The following is an 18,294-nucleotide window of genomic DNA, read 5'->3' as shown; positions in this document are numbered from 1 at the left end:
AGATGCAGCCAGATTCTTGTGCCAGAGCTAAAGAATTTCATTGCATTTCAAGTCTGACAAGGATTTTAATACAGATGACTTTAAAGCTGAACCTGAAATGTGCAGCCCTGTGCGTCGGGGTGAACGGCAGCGTGGGCCAACATGTTGGCGGAGTGGTTCGACTGGTTCCTGAGTGCTTGTGGAGGTGAGACTGACGCAACAGAAAATACTATCTAACTCTATCAACATGTTTACTTAATCTAGTAATCCCTTTGTGCTCATGAGGTGTAGTAAACACTGAGTAGATCAATTAAATCAAATACTTTAGATATCAGAAACTGTCATCAAGCACCGAAACAAATACACTTATATTATAAAATTAAGTCAATTTGCCAAAAGTACAATAGTTTCAATTACTATGACAATAAAAGCTTTTATATCTTGCGGTGAGGGCCTCAACAATCTTGCACATTACTCCAGTTTCTCTAGTTTTTGGTCTTCATAAAAGGCATCTGTTGACTGCTTTGTTTCCATTATTGCCTCGCAGATCTATCTCCCTGACCCTGCACCTTGTGCCATCTTTCTTCCCGGGCTCCTGCCAGAGTTATGGAGCAGGGCCGACGTTTATGGAGGGCAGACCTTCTTCCCAAAGCTTTGATCCAGAAACTTCTACAGTCTATAGTTTTAGCAGGGGTCATCCAAGAGGAGCCATGTGGGGAAGCAGTGTGCGTAAGTGAAAGCACATTGAGCTGCTTGTTTTAAACGGGGCCTCGGTGCGGAGGACTTGAGGGGTTATAAGGTGCATGTTGGGTGTGTGCATGTGTCTGCGAAGGCTATGTACTTGTGCGGGTGTGGGAAAGGAAGAGATACTCAGCACTAATCCGTGAGAAGAAACACACAAAAATGAAAACAAGTGCCAGAGAATAGTGAATCGAAGGCTGACCCAAAATTTCATCAGGCAATATAACAGCTTTCATATCTGTCATCTCGCTTTCATCAAACCCCTCCGTCCCTTATACAAATTATTCATGCCAGCAGCTAAATGTATTCAAACCATTCTGTTTACTTTATTACTCCACTTTTATTCTGCTCTTTTCCCCACATTTGTTTACAAGAATAAAAGCCTACTCTGACAGAATTATCCCTCTGCACAACAAAAATAAATCACAGTGCTTGCACACACATCATTCACATTCAAAGAGCACAGCTAAATTATAGATGGCCCCTTTCTCCCCAAATATGCATTTCATTAGCATTTCCTTCGCCTGTTGTCTTTTTTTCCTCCTGCCCGACTGTGCGCATGACCCACTGACGTGTGTGTGTGTGTGTGTGTGTGTGTGTGTGCGCGTGCATGCATGGGGGTGTTTGACTAGAGAATGGGAACAGACTTGCAGCTAAGCAGGACGCGTCCCCTTTCCCAAGCCTAATTTAGGATTCAATTACAATACTCTTTAAAAAGCGTCGACTTCGCAATTAATTATTTTAAGATTAGCCTGACAGTAATGGGCCTCCCACCGACGCCAGCCAGCGCAAGACTGGCCGCCTGCACCCCAGGACCACTCTGTCTCTCCATATATATATATATATATACACACCTTTCTCTTTCTCTCTTTATCCCCTTCATTCTCCGCCTCTCCCCTTCACACTTTTAGCCTGCCTTCTCTCCATCTTCCTCTCCTGAGGAAACAAGAGATAAATCTCTCTCCTCTTCACCTTCATCTCCCTCCCTCTGTCCTCTCTTTTTTTTTTCTACCTCCTCTCATTGCTGCATTAGACTTCCTTTCTTGTTGTTGGGTTTTTTTTTCCCTTTCGTTATTTTGTGTCAAGCTCTGATCTCCTTGGCGGTTGCTGCGGAATTGATATTGCTTCAGTATGGCGAACTGCTTTTTACGAGCCACAAGGGCCTTCTCCCACGTCCTCCTGCGTCCCCAGGAAACACTGACAGATGAGCCCCGTGACAATGTGCACACGCACGTTAACACTTGCACTCGTACATACATGTGCACACACAACCGTCTGTCACCGCTGCTGCCAGGCATAAGCGAAAAAACACTGCCGCCATCCTCCGCCCGCTTTGATTGGAGCCAAGCGAAGCATTTTTTTCTCCCCCCTTCTCTTTGCCGCTGCTGCTGCTGGTTTTTTTTTTCCTTTCCTTGTTTCGGAAATGAATGTCATCATCCATCCCCTTCCTCTCACTGCTGCAAGTCCACCCCCCACCCCCCCTGGGCAAACCTCAGCCGAAGCCCCCGATTCTGTTTATTTAAATATTTGATATGTAAGCTGTCATAAAATAAATGTCAGAAGGGGGAAAGGGAATGGATATGGGGGGTGTAGGGAAAGAGGCCATTATGGGTAATGGTTTCTGATGTATGCCACGGCCCTCACAGTGTAACATCCCCCCCACCCTCTTCCAACCCCACCTTACACACAAACCTCCACATGACAAAACCAAGAGACACTGAAGCAACAGGGGAATAGATGAAGCGAGGGCATGTACAATCCGAATGTGTGTGTGTCTGTGTGACACACTTGTTCGGCTAGCGATATGGAAAATAGGCCCTCCCATGCACAATTGACTTCTAATACATTGTATACTCCTCAAACCATCCATTTACCAGGCATTGCAATTTCAGGGGCCCTGAAAGCAGCACTTTGCAAGCGCTTTGCAAAATACCTTAAAAAAGTCTCCTGCCTTTACAAAAGCTCTCTCTCACTAACTGCCAGTTCTTACATGTCTGTTAGTGTCAACACAGCCTCCACTGGTATATTGAACATTTCTTTATTGACTTGCCAGGATTTCCATGGTGGACACAAGACCCAATGCTACCTACTGTTTAGACACCCTGCCACCAATACCATTACAAACATGCACACGTCTCTCTGAATGCATGCACACGTGTAAGTCTCCCAGCTAGTGGCACCCAAAGGATTACACGGCTGTGACAATTTCACCCGAGAACTGATAAAAAACGGGAGGTAGGCGGGGTGAATAAATCAAGTGCAGCTGCTGAGAAAGCGAGAGACAGAGAGAGAGAGAGTAAGAGAATCTCTTGGTGAACAACCTTGAATTTCTCCTTGATGCAGAGATGCTAAAATATTGCAGATCAGCACAAAAAAAAAACAAAAACCTAATTAAGAACAAAAATCATCACAAAACGTTCATTAGCGCTGATGGTATATCGGCTTGGCATTTCAGGGCCTTTTTTTCTCAGACCTTTGCCTAACAAGCTCTCTGGGCACACCAAAGGGCTGTGGGAGGGGGGAATGACATCACACCACGAGTCAAAAGTCAAAGAGGTGTTGCCGGCTGTTGACCCCTGTCACCTCTAAATCCTCAAAACTGCTGGATCTCCCTGTGATTTTCCCATCGGTCAGCACACACACACCCAACTTTATCTTGTAACATTCATGTAACACACACACACACACACACACACACACACACACACACCATAAACGTCCAATAAACACACACAAACCCTGTAGCCTTCATACTCATGTTCACTTATATTAAAAAAGTATAACACTGATAACACATAGACACACACAATATACATTCCTGCATTGATAACACACACACGTCTATACTCAGTCTATTACACATTTTCACATTCACTGATGACACAACTATGACTCCCTCCCACTCACAAAAATATACACCTCTCCATTACAATACACACACATCTATAATCACCTCCACCTCCCCTAACTCACACATAGGTTCATATACACATCCACATCATACCTAATACACACTGTTTGTGTGCATATACACCTAAATCTCCTCCACACACACGCCCCCTACTCCCCTCTGCCCCCCTCAGAGTCCGGGTCAGGGTGCCCTCCAGAGCGCTTCGCCCTCTCCGCTGTTAATTACCACTAATTGGCCCCGCTCGTTTTTTCCCCCTGCCATAATGGAACCATTCATCTTTACTACTTAATGAGTAGGCACTGTAGTCACCAGCCAAGGTCACCCACAACTAGCATCCAAAAGACAGACAGAAAGAGATTTAGAAACAATTGGGGCGTGGGTGGGAGGGGGGGACAGAACAGTAGAGAGAGATGAAGGGGTTGTTTATGTTTTAAACAACCAGAGGAGAAAATGTGAATTTGCAGAAGTTTCCACATGTTACTCTGCCTTTTGGAATGTGTCCAATGTGTAAAAAAAAAAAAAAAAAAAAAGTTGAGAAATGTCTGGGAGCTGTGGGAGTCTGCAGTGTCCAACGCAAACCACAACACACACAGGGAATTTCCAAAGACTGACTAATTAAAGTGCCTGTTATGCGAGTGAAAACAATGGATCCCTCAAAACAATGCTGAAAGCGCAGTCTCGCGCAATCAGACTGAGCTGTAAATATAAAATGTATTTTTCAAAATGCAGAGAGAGCCTCTTCACTGGCTTATGCACACATAATTATCAAAACAATCACTGCGAGTGTCGGCACAGACTCCAGCCCCAGCGGGTGAGAGGGCAACATGTTAGCAACCTCAACTACCATAAAACATCTAATTAACACTGAATGCTTTAAATATTAGTCCAGTGGCTGCTTTGTATTCATTCCTGTGGTGATTCCCGAAAGGACGTAAGTAAGTGCTAGAAAAATTGGCCTTATGACTTAAGAAAAGAACAAATACAACTACATTTGCTGCAAAATTGTGGAGATTTTGATTTAAAAATGCTCTGAAAATCTATTCTCAAATTCCCAAACTAATACTGTAGTAAATCTGGTGTTAAGAATAAAATTTAACCTCAACCTTCTTATCAGGAAAAGAAAAAAAAGGAGGGTCTATATTAGTCTGATTCCAATGAACTGTAGCCGAATCAGCCCTACGCACTGAATTATTAGAAGTTTTCACAGTACACAGCAAAGTGTTTGCACGTGCACCCAGCAGCCAGCGAGTCAGACAAAACAACAACGTCTTTTCTATTTTCTACCTGTGTGAGCAATGTAAGCTGCCAGTGTTTGCCTCAGGTAGAGCAGAGGAATGCTTCAGGTTCAAGAATCATAATTTGTCCTGGCGGGTAATACCAAGATCTGACAACCGGCCATCATCCTCGGAAACATCTTTCCGTCACAGAAATCACATTATGTTGTAGTTCCTCCATTCAGTCTCATGCAGCACAGAGGAAGCAGGAAGAGTCATGTGCTCCTGCAGCACAGTGGTGATCGGCCTGGCACGGCAATGTTTGTAAATGGGACAGTTGTCTATGGATTATGTTAATGTGGTATTCCACACTCCCCTCTGGCATGTGTCTGACATTACAGTAACCTTTGCATGTTTAGCCAACAGTAACTATGGATGTTCATTGAGTAGGGAGACGCACACGTGTGCTCGCACTTAGAAACACACAGAGACACACTGGCACAGTTGCACTGAGAGATTAACTGTGCACAGCAAACACCTGCTCTTGCAAACTGCATTGACATCCTTTAGAGGAATTAACATCTTAAAGAAATAAGACATTTAAACTCCAGAATAAAGTTCACTTGTGTTGTCGATATCTAATCCAGTTCATCCGGTTTGTGCCAGAGGAGTGGCTGGAATGTCGAACACAAGTCTAGCCATATCAGAGGTGTGTAATGCAAGAAAATGAGAGAAAAACCAGGGCTAAATACCTCTGCTCCACATCCACTGCTTTACAAACATAACATCTTTTCCCACATACAGTTTCTCCAGTGACCAGTGTCACATATGCTTGTGTGTATGTGTGTGTGTGTGTGTGTGTGTGTGTATCAATGTGTGCATATGTCTTTGGAAGAGGATGTGGCGTGAAGTTGTCTTCTAAATTGCTGTGATAAAATTGATCTAAATGAGTAGCGTTAAGACAGGAGTGACCACAAGTGTCCTGCTGTGACTGGTGTCTATAAATCAACAATATATCCACACACTAGCTCTGTTCACTCACTCACACACACACACACACACACACACACACACACACACACACACACACACACACACACTCACAAACACACTAGGCTGCAATGGATAATCCTAGCATTGGTAGGAAAGACGGAAGATGAAAGGAGCGTGTTGTGGCTGGGAAAACACATGGTTGACCAGTCAACACAAAAGACTGAGAGAGATGTGCACACATAAGTGTATATTTAAGAGTGTGTGTGTGTGTGTGTTGTGAGAGAGAAAGAGAGAGAGAGAGAAAGGTTGAAGAAAAAAAAAGAAGTGGGACTCAGAGAGAAAAAGAAACGACCTGAAGAAACAGACAAAACTCATTAACAGAAACTCAGTACGTTGTCCGTGTCCCATCGTTATTCTATTTTTGTCTCTCTGTGCTTCACAAACGACAGACAGCGCCTTGCCGGTGCTGTTGGTTGTAGTTTTTTTTCTTTTTTTCTTAGCTGAGCAAATTGTCCCACCGTGTCAACGCTGATTAGGATCAACTCAAACCAAACAGCAAGACGTGTAACTGGAGTGCACAGTCTACATTCTGGAAACAGAGAGAAGTGCCGAAGCTTTGATGTGTAAAGTGACAGATGATGGTGATGATGATGATCATGTTGATGATGATGATGATGATTTTCTCACAGGCTGGTGAGAGGATGGGAGGATGGTGGCAGCATGCAGTTCATGTGTAAAGTCACACACACACGTCGACTGTATGGATAAATAAACTTCTATGAGAACGTGCATTTACATTTTTATCACTAATGAGAATAAAAATTCAAGAACAGGCAGCAGGTTGTTGATTTTTTGCAGCAAAATATTAAGAAAAGTACTTAAGTGTTAATGACATCCACTTGTGAGGTACATATTCTTACATGTTACTGTAATAATAAACACAGCGAATGAAACAGAACCCACTTAAAGATGATGTTGTCTTACATTAAACAGAAAGGCATGAGCCTGAATTTACAAAACAGACAATCCGTGTTTGGATTTGTGTCTAAAAATGCTTTCACCCTTACCTCTAAGCCTTGTTCGAAATGTGCTCATTTTGTTATTGGTTGTTTTTGCTCAAGGTTAGCAGAAATTCTAATAATATATAATAATACAAAACCTTAATGGAAAATATTGCGCAGCAAAAATGTTCTAAATTCATATAAATAAATAAAACTCCCAGGATAATCTGCCAATTATCCTCTTCTCTTCACTTTTGTATGGCTGAACTGTCGAACCATTAGTTCTATTATACACAGAAGAAAGCGGTGGAGAGTTTGGTTGGATCTTAAAAATGTCACGCTGTGTCTTTGAATTAGAATTAATTGCTGCAATCACAAAATTGCTAATTTCTTGAGGAGCTGACCTGTATGCTTCCCATCTCCTCCACTGCCGGCCAGAGAGGACACAGGGGAACAAGGAAAGGCAGCAGTTACTGTAAGCAGGATGGTGTTTCAGCAGTGACCCACAGATCTGTTCAGTATAGGGTATAAATATTCAATAGGATATGTTGGCTGTCTAAATACCTCTGAACTGACTGCTGATCCCTTGGGAGAACTAGCTAGATACTGAGAGCCAGGGACAGAGAGGCAGATAAAAGAGGAGCGACTGTATTTAAAAAGAAAACAGAAAGAGATGGCTTCGAAAGTGAAAACAATATGTACAGAAAACCATCTGTTTAGCAAATGAGAAAGAAAGAAAGAAAGAAAGAAAGAAAGAAAGAAAGAAAGAAAGAAAGAAAGAAAGAAAGAAAGAAAGAAAGAACACCCATCCTCTGGGATAGAGGAAGAGGAGGGGGCCCTCTATTCAGCGGCTCCACGTGGCTAATTAGCATATGTGAAGGTCAGGGTGGTGGCTGTGGAGGGGTGGGGGGGAGTTTTGGGCACTACCATAGCACCCACTGCCATGCGCTCTGGCGCTCTGCCAGCCACACACACACATACACCACATTAAAGTGAGGAAACCCAATATATTTGTGTGTGTGTGTGTATATGTGTGGAGTGGGGGGGCAACAACTCGTAAATACTTCTTTTTCTCCACTTCGTTCACGAGGCTGAAGCAGGGTGAGATCCAGAGGGAGAGGATTTTAACTAGGCCGACATTTGCCAGAGTTCAGATCCTGATTCTCTCCCTATCTTACTCCCTCCCTCTGTGAACTCAGCCAGGCCCATTCCTGAGAAGTCAGCAGCCGTCCATGTGACTCACTTCAAATATCGCCTGCATTTCTACATCCCTCTCCTTCTATACTCTCTACATCTCTGCTCACACAGAGAAGACAGCAACTAAGTCTCCATGCAAGTATGTTTTTGCAAATCATGACCTACTGAGATGGAAGAGAAATAAAGCTTCAATAAAATTAACATAAAAAAGACTAATGAAATTTCATTTGCTTGTGTTTCAATTTCTTTGTGTGTAATACATGAATATGAGTGGAAGTGCATTTGTTGAATAACTAAAACCACAAGCAACAAATATGCTGCCATATAAAGCTGTGTATCCATGTAGAATTGTGATTACATGATTATTGTAATACTAACAAGAGCTTTTCTTTGTTTTAGTGTTCAGGCTACATGAAATACAGTCAGTATAAGCTGGCAGTTAAGAAGCATACCAATATGCCCAGCACTGTTAAATTATTGAAGGACTTCATTTTTGCTGGTGTGTGTAACTGTGAACAAAACCAGAGAAGCTTGTTTATTCAGTTTAACTCAGATACAGGAGAACGCTAACAGTCATTTGTAATTTGTTTGCTGTGACATTTTTAAAGCTTCCATTGTTTTTGATGTAAAAGAAAGAAAAAGTAATAGTTGGCAATAGTTGTTAGGTGCTATATCTATAGCTCATTTATATCTGCATCTGACCCCATAACAGACCTGAGATAATTCCTACAAATCCCAGAATGCCAGAGGATGGCTCTAGCTTTCATAGATGGTCATCCTCAGTAGAATCCACCTCTGCTGGCATAGACTGATTAAGTTTAAGAAATGAAATTGAAATGACAAGGCCTTGGACTACTTTGTCCACATGGAAAAGTCAAATTCTCCCAAATGGACAATTAACTTTCTTCCCCAAAATTGCTTTGGTTTTGATTTTTCTGCTAACTCCTGACACCGACACTTTGGATAAGACAGAGCTGAGAAACAGCTGACACCAAATCATCGCCTGCATGCAGTAATTAAATCCTTTCTTCAGGGCGTTTACACATCAACCTTTGACTCCAGGGGATGTTGTGAGTGCACAGTGAGGCCAGGCAGAAAAACTACAATTATCTTATTAGCCAGCTAATAATACATGAGCTTAAGTCCAGTGATGCTACTGGACAGTTACTTTTTTTTTCCATAATTATTATTTTTAATCAGAATTAAATGGTGTCTTGTGGAAACCACATGCAGACCAGGGATAACCTGCGCCTGCCAATTACCTAAGCAGGCTCCGTGTTTCATCCAAGGAAGATGAAAAACGCTGCACGGGGTCCTTATCGGACGCAACAGAGTAAATTGAAATTTCACTCCAGTGTTGCTAATCAGCACTGCGCGGGCTGGCCGAGACAGAGATGTAAACAAAACAACATAAACAAACGACTGACGGGTGGGGGCAGAGAGCGGGAGAGAGAGGCACACTGTGAGAGGGGCGGGGTTGAGGTTGGGCTGCTTAGTGCTGACGAAGGGGCTTTAGCCTGCTCCTGTGCACTCGCTCACAAAGACACACAGAGAGACAGAGAGAAGGGACACACACTCAAGGACACACATGAGCACAGATTTTAAACACACACCCAGAATAAAAAGAAGCACCCAAACACACACACACACACACACACACACCTGCGTGCCCATTTCCTGACCAGACCCCATGGGCTGTCCGTCCCATGCAGAACATGCACCATAAATTAAATTCCAGCAGCCACAGTCAGGCCCATCACTATGCACAAGGCTCCCTGAGATAGCCGCATAATACAATGTGACATTGATGCATAGCTCCCATTATAAAGTCTTTGTTCGTATCACACTAATAATTCATAAGAGAGAAATGTAAACAGTATGCACTGGAGAGCACTGCAAGCAGGGATCATTTCAAGGTAAGCACATTACCAAGGATGGGACTGGGTCTCGTCTTTGATATGTAGAACTACTGAGCTTTGATTTCAAATCTAAAAAAACAAAGGCAAAAAACTGAGCATAATAGTAAAAAATTAGTAGAAACTGTTCTGTAGATATCCCTTCATTTTTGTTTTATTAGGTCAGATTTTAAATTAGTTGCTGCTTTAATTATCTAAGCAACAACACTCCATTTCCAACTTGCTAGGCCCTCATTATTATCTACTAATTACTTTTATTGTTCTGTGTGTGTAGTGTGTGTTCTGATTAGCGGATAACAGACAGATCTTTGTTACACATATAGGATGAGACAGAAAATGCTGTTTGATTTATGATGTAAACTTAAATGAGTCAGTCGGACTGCACATATACCATTATACTACTGCTATAGGTACATGCTGTACGTGAGGAAAGAAAACACACACTGAGTGGATACGGCATCTGAAGTGCAGACAAACATTCAGGCAGAAGGTCACAAGCTGAACACTGAATATTGTTCTGTTTCCCCCAATCAAATAGGCCATGGTAATTTGAAAAACTAGGACAATGTCACTGTGATGAGAGCAGATTCAACACACACCTCTAAATAACATATCTCATGTATCTCTGATGTGTGTGCACACGTGCGCACACGAGCGCGCGCACGCACACACACACACACACACACACACACACACAGTGGTGGAGCTCTGTCTTCATTTTGGTGAGTGGCCAGACAAGTGAGCGTGAGGGGGGGAGACAGCGGTGTAAATGAGGTGCACTCGTTTCGCTCACAGCTTGCTCCTGAAGAGAGGCAGTGGGGAGGGAAATTGAATTTGAAAGAGGGGAAACTGTGCCAACAGGTGACAGAGGCGTGCTCCGACCAAACGCACTCTGAAGTGAAGCACAGTCATATCACGGGGCCAATTTGGAGGCAGTATTATGCACTACACCGCTCGCCTTTCTCACACAGCCTGTCAGTGCACAGGAGAGCAGTGCTGCTGCTCCAAATATGAATTAAACATACGGTTTTTGTAGCGTGAATATACTGCTGTTGAAATGTTGGTAGAGGCAAGAAAAAACACAGTAGCACATGCACTTACTCCTAAAGTGGAGAACTGAAAAAAAGGGGGAAAAAAACTCAAAGATTTGCAGCATAAAATCTAAAATTTTAAGATTTGTTTAAGTAGCTGGTTTGTTGGAATTAATTGCAGTAACAAACTCAATATGAATAGTTCCGAATATATCCGTATGCTTTGACTGATATGCTGTCTGAGATTCATTAAAATGACCTTGATACATATGTATATTTAATACCCAATACACGCAATCATTAATAATTATTGTAATGAGTGAGATTACTATAGGTTTCAGGCGACCATCTTATCAGCATGTAATTTTCTACAATCAATACCACAGCAAAGCCTCCCACGCTAAAACATTCACTTCATTTTCCCAGCATCCAACGCAAATTGCCTTTGATTGAAACAATGTAGGCTAATGAACTGCTTTTGTTTTGTGAGAGGCAGACAGTATAAGCTATGCTCAACCACCTAGCCCCCCAGTCGTCCAGATGTGCCAACCAGCAGTGTGCATAATATAGTGCGTCAAAAACAACTGCAGAATGATGCCTCTTATGGAGAAACACTGTGAGGTCTTGGTTCAGAGTTCTGAACTGGCAGCTACTTGCTCCCCTGGCTGCAGATCTGCATGCTATTGACACTATTAGACAAGTATTTCAGTACAGGTTTCAGGACACCCAGGGACTCTTGAATGAATTTTCCCAAAACAGGAGGAGAAATAGCTGAATAATTAGTAACACTTGCTTCCTTTCCTCCAGTGTTACAGCTTGAGTGCCCTCCAGCAAGGCATTCAACCCCAGCTGCAGCATTGCCCAACAGTAAAAGTCAGCTTAAGGAATTATTATGTAAAACTGTGGTCAATTGTGAATAAGAGCGCTGCAGGAAAAAGTGAATATTTCCTTATATTTCAAACTGTTAAAGGACAAACAGTTTCACAATGCATTAACATCACATGTGCATTCTGAATTAAAGAAAACTAGACAGTCTTCACCATATAACAAGTAATTTAAGATCATAACTCTACATGAAAACACAATAGCTATTTTTCATAGAGGGCTGACATTGCAGTGTTTTTGTACGTCTGTTCAGTGTAGAAAAATTATGAGAACAATTATCAGAAGCAGCCTAAACCTTCATAAAACTTCAATTATTGCGTTGGATGATCTCCAAGTCTGGACTATTCCCATAAGACGTGAATGTAGCATCACAACAGCGCCATGGCCAAAGATCCCTGCAAGAATCCTCCTCTTTTTTTTCGAAGTGCAGTCTGCCCAGCGGGGCCACGGGGAGCCAATCAGATGGCAGACTGGGTGTCAACTGTGAGCCAGGAGTACGGAGAGCTTTTAGCCAGTTTACCTCCACTATTCAAATTCTGAGCAGAGCTGCATGGGAATAAACGAGGCGCACAGAAGCGCTCCGGCTCGACACGGAGCGCACTGAGGGACGTGTGGTCTTTGCACGGCCGCGGTGTCCGCTTGATCTTTTACATCGGTAAAAACTCAGGAGATTGGATATATTCTGATACGTTAACGTTTCTTATGAGCATGTGTGTTTATTTTCTATAGGGATATTTTACTTTGTTCGACGAGCGCCTCGAATAGGCTACAACACGTCCTCTAAACAGGGCGTTTCGCAACGTGTCTGACACCACGTCGGCAGAGAAGTGAATCTGCCCAACATGAATGTTATTTTTCAATCCACTGAAACTAAAAAAAAAAACGAGAAAATAAGGAGAACATACAACTGAAATATCAGCTATTGAAATGTGGTGATAAAAACACACCCACGGATGGAGCCTTTTAATTATTTTTACGCTGATTAAAAAGCCTTAACAATGAAGCTGCTTTTTATATAAATAAATGTGGTCTTTCCTCCCCTTTTCTGTCAAACTAAAGCTCATGTAAGTCTAATATTTCACACGTTTACCAAGTCAGATTCATGTAGCCTACATATAATGGCTTTTCCTCCGCATAAGATCCCCTAAATAAAATATTAACCCACATTAATTTCGTTGGCGAATTCACTGCAAAACTTCAGCACATATTGGACCTTGTCCGAGACACACAGACTGTTTTGTCAACACACACATACAGACACACACAACACCTGCTAATAATGAGTGACATATCAGTGCTGGGAAACTCAAGTTCACCGAGGCGCCTGACTGAAGTTCCCAAAACTCACCTGCGTCCTGCCGAGACCTTGCCCTCCGTTGCCCGGGCTCATTGAGTGAGGGTGGTTTCTCTGCTGTCCTCCCCAGACGTGAGCCGAGGTGGCTCCATACTGGGACCCCACATCTTTCCCCAGGCCCATACCGGCTTGCTGCTGCGCCGTGGGGCCACTGTAGTCTTGATAGGCACCGCCATAACCCCGCATCATCGGGCTGGGGGACGTCAGCAGCTGGTTGAGGGTCGGGGTGGCCCCTGAGGGATGCTGCTGCTGCTGCTGAGTTTGTCCCGGGAATCTCTGAAAGCCACCCGAACCAGCTCCCAGGGGAGACTTGCCGTGGCTTGTTGAGGAGTTGCTGCCCATCATCATGTTCCCAGGTTGCCGGCATCCAGAGGGGCCCATCATCCCGTAGGCCCCGCCGCCGTAGCCCGCCCGGTACGCCGGGTATTGGTTGTACTGGCTGTTGTGGAACCCCGCTTCGTGGGAGTTCTCCATGCTGTTATGTGCCGAGGAGTGCGTTATCCCCATCCCACTGCTTTGTTGCTGCTGTCCGCCATGTTGCTCATAACAGGGCCTTGGAGTGTAATAGTTGTTATTAAACTCTGAGTTGTTACTAGTTGGCCCCAAGTTAGAGTGTTCGTACCTGGTAGTCGTCATCCTCTCCGCGGGTTTACAGGTGAGGTCCCCCTCACCTTTCCCTGGCATGTGCTGCTGCTGTGGCTCCCCGTGCCCCCCCAACAGGTTCTCTTTACCGCCGTGGTGTTGGTGATCCATACCTCTGTCCCCCCGGGGCCCCTGACCGTTGTTATTTGCGGTGTTATTACTTTGGATCTGTCGCTGCTGATGTGGCGCAAATTGGCCGAATTGCGGCGGCGGCTGCTGCTGAGGCAGCGGCTGGGACTGAGGGGAATCTCCGCTCCCCACACATTTCAGCTTGTGGTTCGCGATCAAACCCGTTTCCATCGAGGAAGTGGTTGAATTAGTCGACGCCGAGGCGGACGTAAGGTTATTCCCATCCTTGTCGTGGCCGTCCGGAGCGTTGTGAGTCGTGGAAGTTGAATGGACCATGTTGAGCTCGTTTCGGCGGTGATGGTCTACATTATTCAGAGTCCCATCTCCGGCACCCAGCATCGGTCCAGTTCGCTGTACGGTCCCTCCTCCTCCGCCTCCTCCGGATTTCCCCGAATTGAGCTCCGGACCCAAACCGCTGGATAATTTCTTATTTTTGTTATTAGTTCTGGTCGGAGCCGATGCCACTTGCGCAGCCATGGTCACTCCAACATCTCAGCGCGCAGTGACAGCAAGCTCCGACCAGCCTTGCACACAGAAAATAAAACAAGAGGGGAAGAAAAACACAAGCTGGGTGGTGAAAAATATATTCAGTGGGAAAGCAAGCTTTGTTCTAGCGCTGGTGTTGCTGTTGTGGTGGTGAAATGGTGCGTCAGTGAGGCTTCATGTTGAGAGTTTCTCTGCCAGGTTTAACGAAACTTTTTTTTCTTCCCCCCTCCGCCTCTCCTCCATCCCGGTTCTCGGTAATATGTAGCAGCGTCTCCCGGAGCCCTTGTGGCCCAGCATGGCATGAGAGAGAGCGGGCTCTACCAGCTTATCCACCTCCAGGGCTCCGGCGCGCCTCACATGGAAAATCCGGACTGGAGTAGTGAGCCATAACGCACGCTGCATTTTGTTTCTGTTTTTTTACGAAGCTTTGCAGGCTGATTTTACAATAAAAACAAAGATAAACTGATATGGTAGCACATTGACATGGCATACATTTCCTTGTTTTCATTGTTATATCAAGATTTCGTTAAATAATTGCACGTCAGATGACCAATGAACGACTGCTTCCCTTGAGTTTAGGGTGCATTGAATTTTTTTAAACAACCAATAAGCGGGGAAATCGTGGATTTCTAAATTACGCAGGGACCCTGCTCCTCCGCTGCACACGGATCCTTCAAATAAACGCACCGGATGATGTTAACTTTGCGCGGGCGAGTCTCTGCGCAATTATCCAGATCTGATTTTCCCTCTTCCCACCATCTCTGTCCCTCGGCTCAAGCCAGTTCTCTGCAGCTCTGACAGGAGTTGGACACGCAACCACAAGCTGTGCGCAATAATGTTGCCATTGGAATAAGAATGCAATCACACTTTATAGCAGCTATAATGTTGTAATATGTGTAAGCACAGAGTACATCCACTACGCCATCCACTACCAACCACTCCTCAGACTGAAAAGGAATAATGTTCCTCCTCAACAAAGAGGCATAGTAATCCTGTAATAACCGGCATGCCAAGAAAATATCTCAAACTATAAACTATATAATATCCTCAGAACTATTCAGTGTGGTAGCAGATAAAAATTACCATTCAGTACAATTAGGTCAATATGAACTCACTGTAAGTCTCCATAGGAATGCAATATGAATATTAAAGCCAGTCTTCATTAAGGTCTTAAAAGGCTACATTCTTTAATTTCCTCCCTTCGATTTATTTGTCAGAGACAAACTTGTCTGAAGTGATAATGACAATGAAATGAAAAAAGAAAGAAAGAAAAAAAAGATCAACCCCAGGCTGCAGTGTAGGACCACACAAAACCAAAGTCTACAAGATATGCTCTCCCATCAGTGGTATTCAAAAATGAATGTAAAATAGTGCTTAGTAAAGAAGCCGGGGTGTCTGTTGGGACTTGAATGAGCAGAGGGTCCGCTTTGATGAGATCAGATGCATTTGATCAACAGAGGGAGCTGCGGATGAAAGAGGGGGTGGAGGGGAGAGGGAGGGGGGGTTCGAGGGGAAGAGAAGGATTTGGGGATGAGAGTTATGCTGAGGATGGCCATGATAATGATGATGATGACTGGTGGTGAGAACACATGTGAGGAAGATGATGCCAGTGGCAGAGGAAATGATGGCTATAGTGATGTTGATAACTACAGGGGCACTAGTGATCAACATGTTTTTTAACACCTAACTGTTGCTTTAGGTCACACATGGTCAAAACCAGGAGGTACAATTCACTCTGCCTTATACCTAGTGTATAGTGGAGGATAATTCACTATTAAGCCATGTCCATGACAATGGGAAGACCCCTGCTGGAGATACAGTGTTAGTACAAGTTAGAGCTTCAGAAAAAGAAAATGTTTAAAAAAGAAACACTTTTTGTTCAAGTTGGACAGACCTGAAAATGAACAAAGTGTCATAGTGTAAATGTGTGCTTTTTCCCAAAAATATCACAAATTCATATTATCACATGACAACAAGAGGCTTAGTCCAGTGTTTCCAATGGAAGCTCACTCATTGGAGACAAATAAAAGCAAGTGACATCCCCAGAAACCTTTCCCTGCCGTTTGTCTTTATGAGCCCATATGGCAGAGAATAAAAGCTGTAACATTGTTATGTTCCAACTACAAAGTCTCCATGTTGTTCACCATTCAGTATGCTCAGGCCCATCCTATAGCATCACCACGACCAGATGGCTATTTATCTATAGGACAGCCTCAGAAGACATGACATTTATATTCTCTGTGAGTGTGTGAGAGAGAAAATGTATAGGTGACATAAAGTGACTGCTGTTAGTGTGTGTATGAGTAGATGCAAAACTATATCTCCTTAAATGATCAAGGATTTCTATGTGTTAAGTGTCATCATCACTGGTTATGTGCACCTTTTCTGATTAGAACAAGCATCATCCACACCCTGCCTGCTCTGTGTACTTTGTGCACATGATGATTCTGGCTCCCATCAGCGTCCCAGATCAAAGCCTGAGCTCTGATCTCATCTAGAGCAACACTAAGGCTGACAGTGAGGGGACCTCGGGCATTAGCATATTCTATGATGGCGCCCGGCTTTTCAAGCCGTTGCCTCGGCTGCAGCTCTGGGTGTGCCACGCTGTGGCTTTGCAACTCTAATTTCCCTCTCTCGCTCATTAAAAAAAGCCCACTGTTCTCCTATTAATTCGCAGACACACTGATCTGTTTGAATGGCAAGGATGGGTGTGTGTGTGGGGAAGAGGGAGGTGGAGGAGGGCAATGGCTCAGCGCATTTGCATTTATGTTTAATTTATAACCTTCAGGGGCCCCCTGATGCAGCAAGATTGAAACAATAACTCCAGACAAACACGGGGAAGAGAGGAGGAGGAGCCGGAGGAGGGTGGATGGAATTAAAAATATACAGATCTGGGATGGTATGTGCTTTGAATAGGTTTGTGTGTTGTGTGTGCGTGTGTGTGTGTGTGTGTGTGCATGCTGGCAACGAGGCTGTTACAGCCTGTGCACCCCATGCATGCATTTTTGTGAGTATTCATTCATGCATCTGCATCAAGGTGCATCTGAAACACACACACACATGCAGTGACAGAGAGGCAGAGGTCTCCAATCCGCAGGGGGATAACATGCCACAGTGAGTGTCTGTCAGGAGGAGAGCTGGAGTCTGTTCTGGGGGAGTCTGCAGGGATCTCCCCCTAGCAGCACAGCAAAGAACAGCACAGCACAGCAGACAGCAGCAGCAGCAGCAGCAGCACAAGCCTGGCCAAGCACAGAAAGTGGGTCAGCCCAAAACACACACATGCACACCCAGATATACACACACACATAGCTCAGACGGATGCAGCCCCGGTGTCACACTGTGGGTGTGTTAGAAAGAAAAAGAACGTGCAGAGAGGGAATGCATAGATGATGGTTTGTGTACGTCAGAGACAGCATGGTAGTATATTTTGCATTAGTGATGTTGAAGAGTTGGGCAGGGTGTGTGTGTGTGTGTGTGTGTGTGTGTGTGTGTGTGTGGGGGGGGGGGTGTCTTGTTTAAAATGAGCGGTGAATGGCTAAGGAGTAGAAGGAAAGTGAGGGGGGCTGTAGCTGAGATAAAAAGCCAGCCAGCTATTGTGAGAACACCCTATGGAAGTGCATCAAATTGATCCATAGTCTTTTCATTTCAGGCTTGGGTAAATAACAGCATTTGCATTGATCAGTCTGCAAAACCTGGCAAAGATGGGCTTGGGAGCGTACAGTGTGTGTGTGTGTGTGTGTGTGTGTGTGTGTGTGTGTGTGTGTGTGTGTGTGTGTGTGTTCGTGTGGCTGGTAATAAAACACATCTCTTATTCC

At 44.2% G+C, this 18,294-nt stretch overlaps 1 protein-coding gene across 5 annotated transcripts in view; it reads right to left on the bottom strand.

The window, feature by feature from the left end:
• The window catches only part of LOC139632594 (AT-rich interactive domain-containing protein 1B-like), a 196,470-nt gene that overhangs the window by 152,129 nt on the left and 26,047 nt on the right, over positions 1 to 18,294 (bottom strand). For 2 of the 5 annotated variants that reach the window (XM_071497583.1, XM_071497582.1), the window contains exon 1: positions 13,217 to 15,228. The exons of 1 other annotated variant lie outside the window; for it this stretch is intronic. In XM_071497583.1, coding sequence (XP_071353684.1) covers positions 13,217 to 14,470 — 1,254 coding nt within the window. In that variant the 5' untranslated portion in view covers positions 14,471 to 15,228. Of the gene's footprint in view, positions 1 to 13,216; positions 15,229 to 18,294 lie in introns of those variants that run through there. 2 more of the 5 variants (XM_071497580.1, XM_071497581.1) reach the window with 1 other exon arrangement.

Source organism: Trachinotus anak, unplaced genomic scaffold (assembly GCF_046630095.1).
Source record: "Trachinotus anak isolate AG129_WGS33_773 ecotype Australia unplaced genomic scaffold, CSIRO_AGI_Tana_v1 ptg000015l, whole genome shotgun sequence".
Lineage (NCBI taxonomy): Eukaryota > Metazoa > Chordata > Actinopteri > Carangiformes > Carangidae > Trachinotus > Trachinotus anak.
This window is presented reverse-complemented; position numbering and strand designations above follow the sequence as displayed.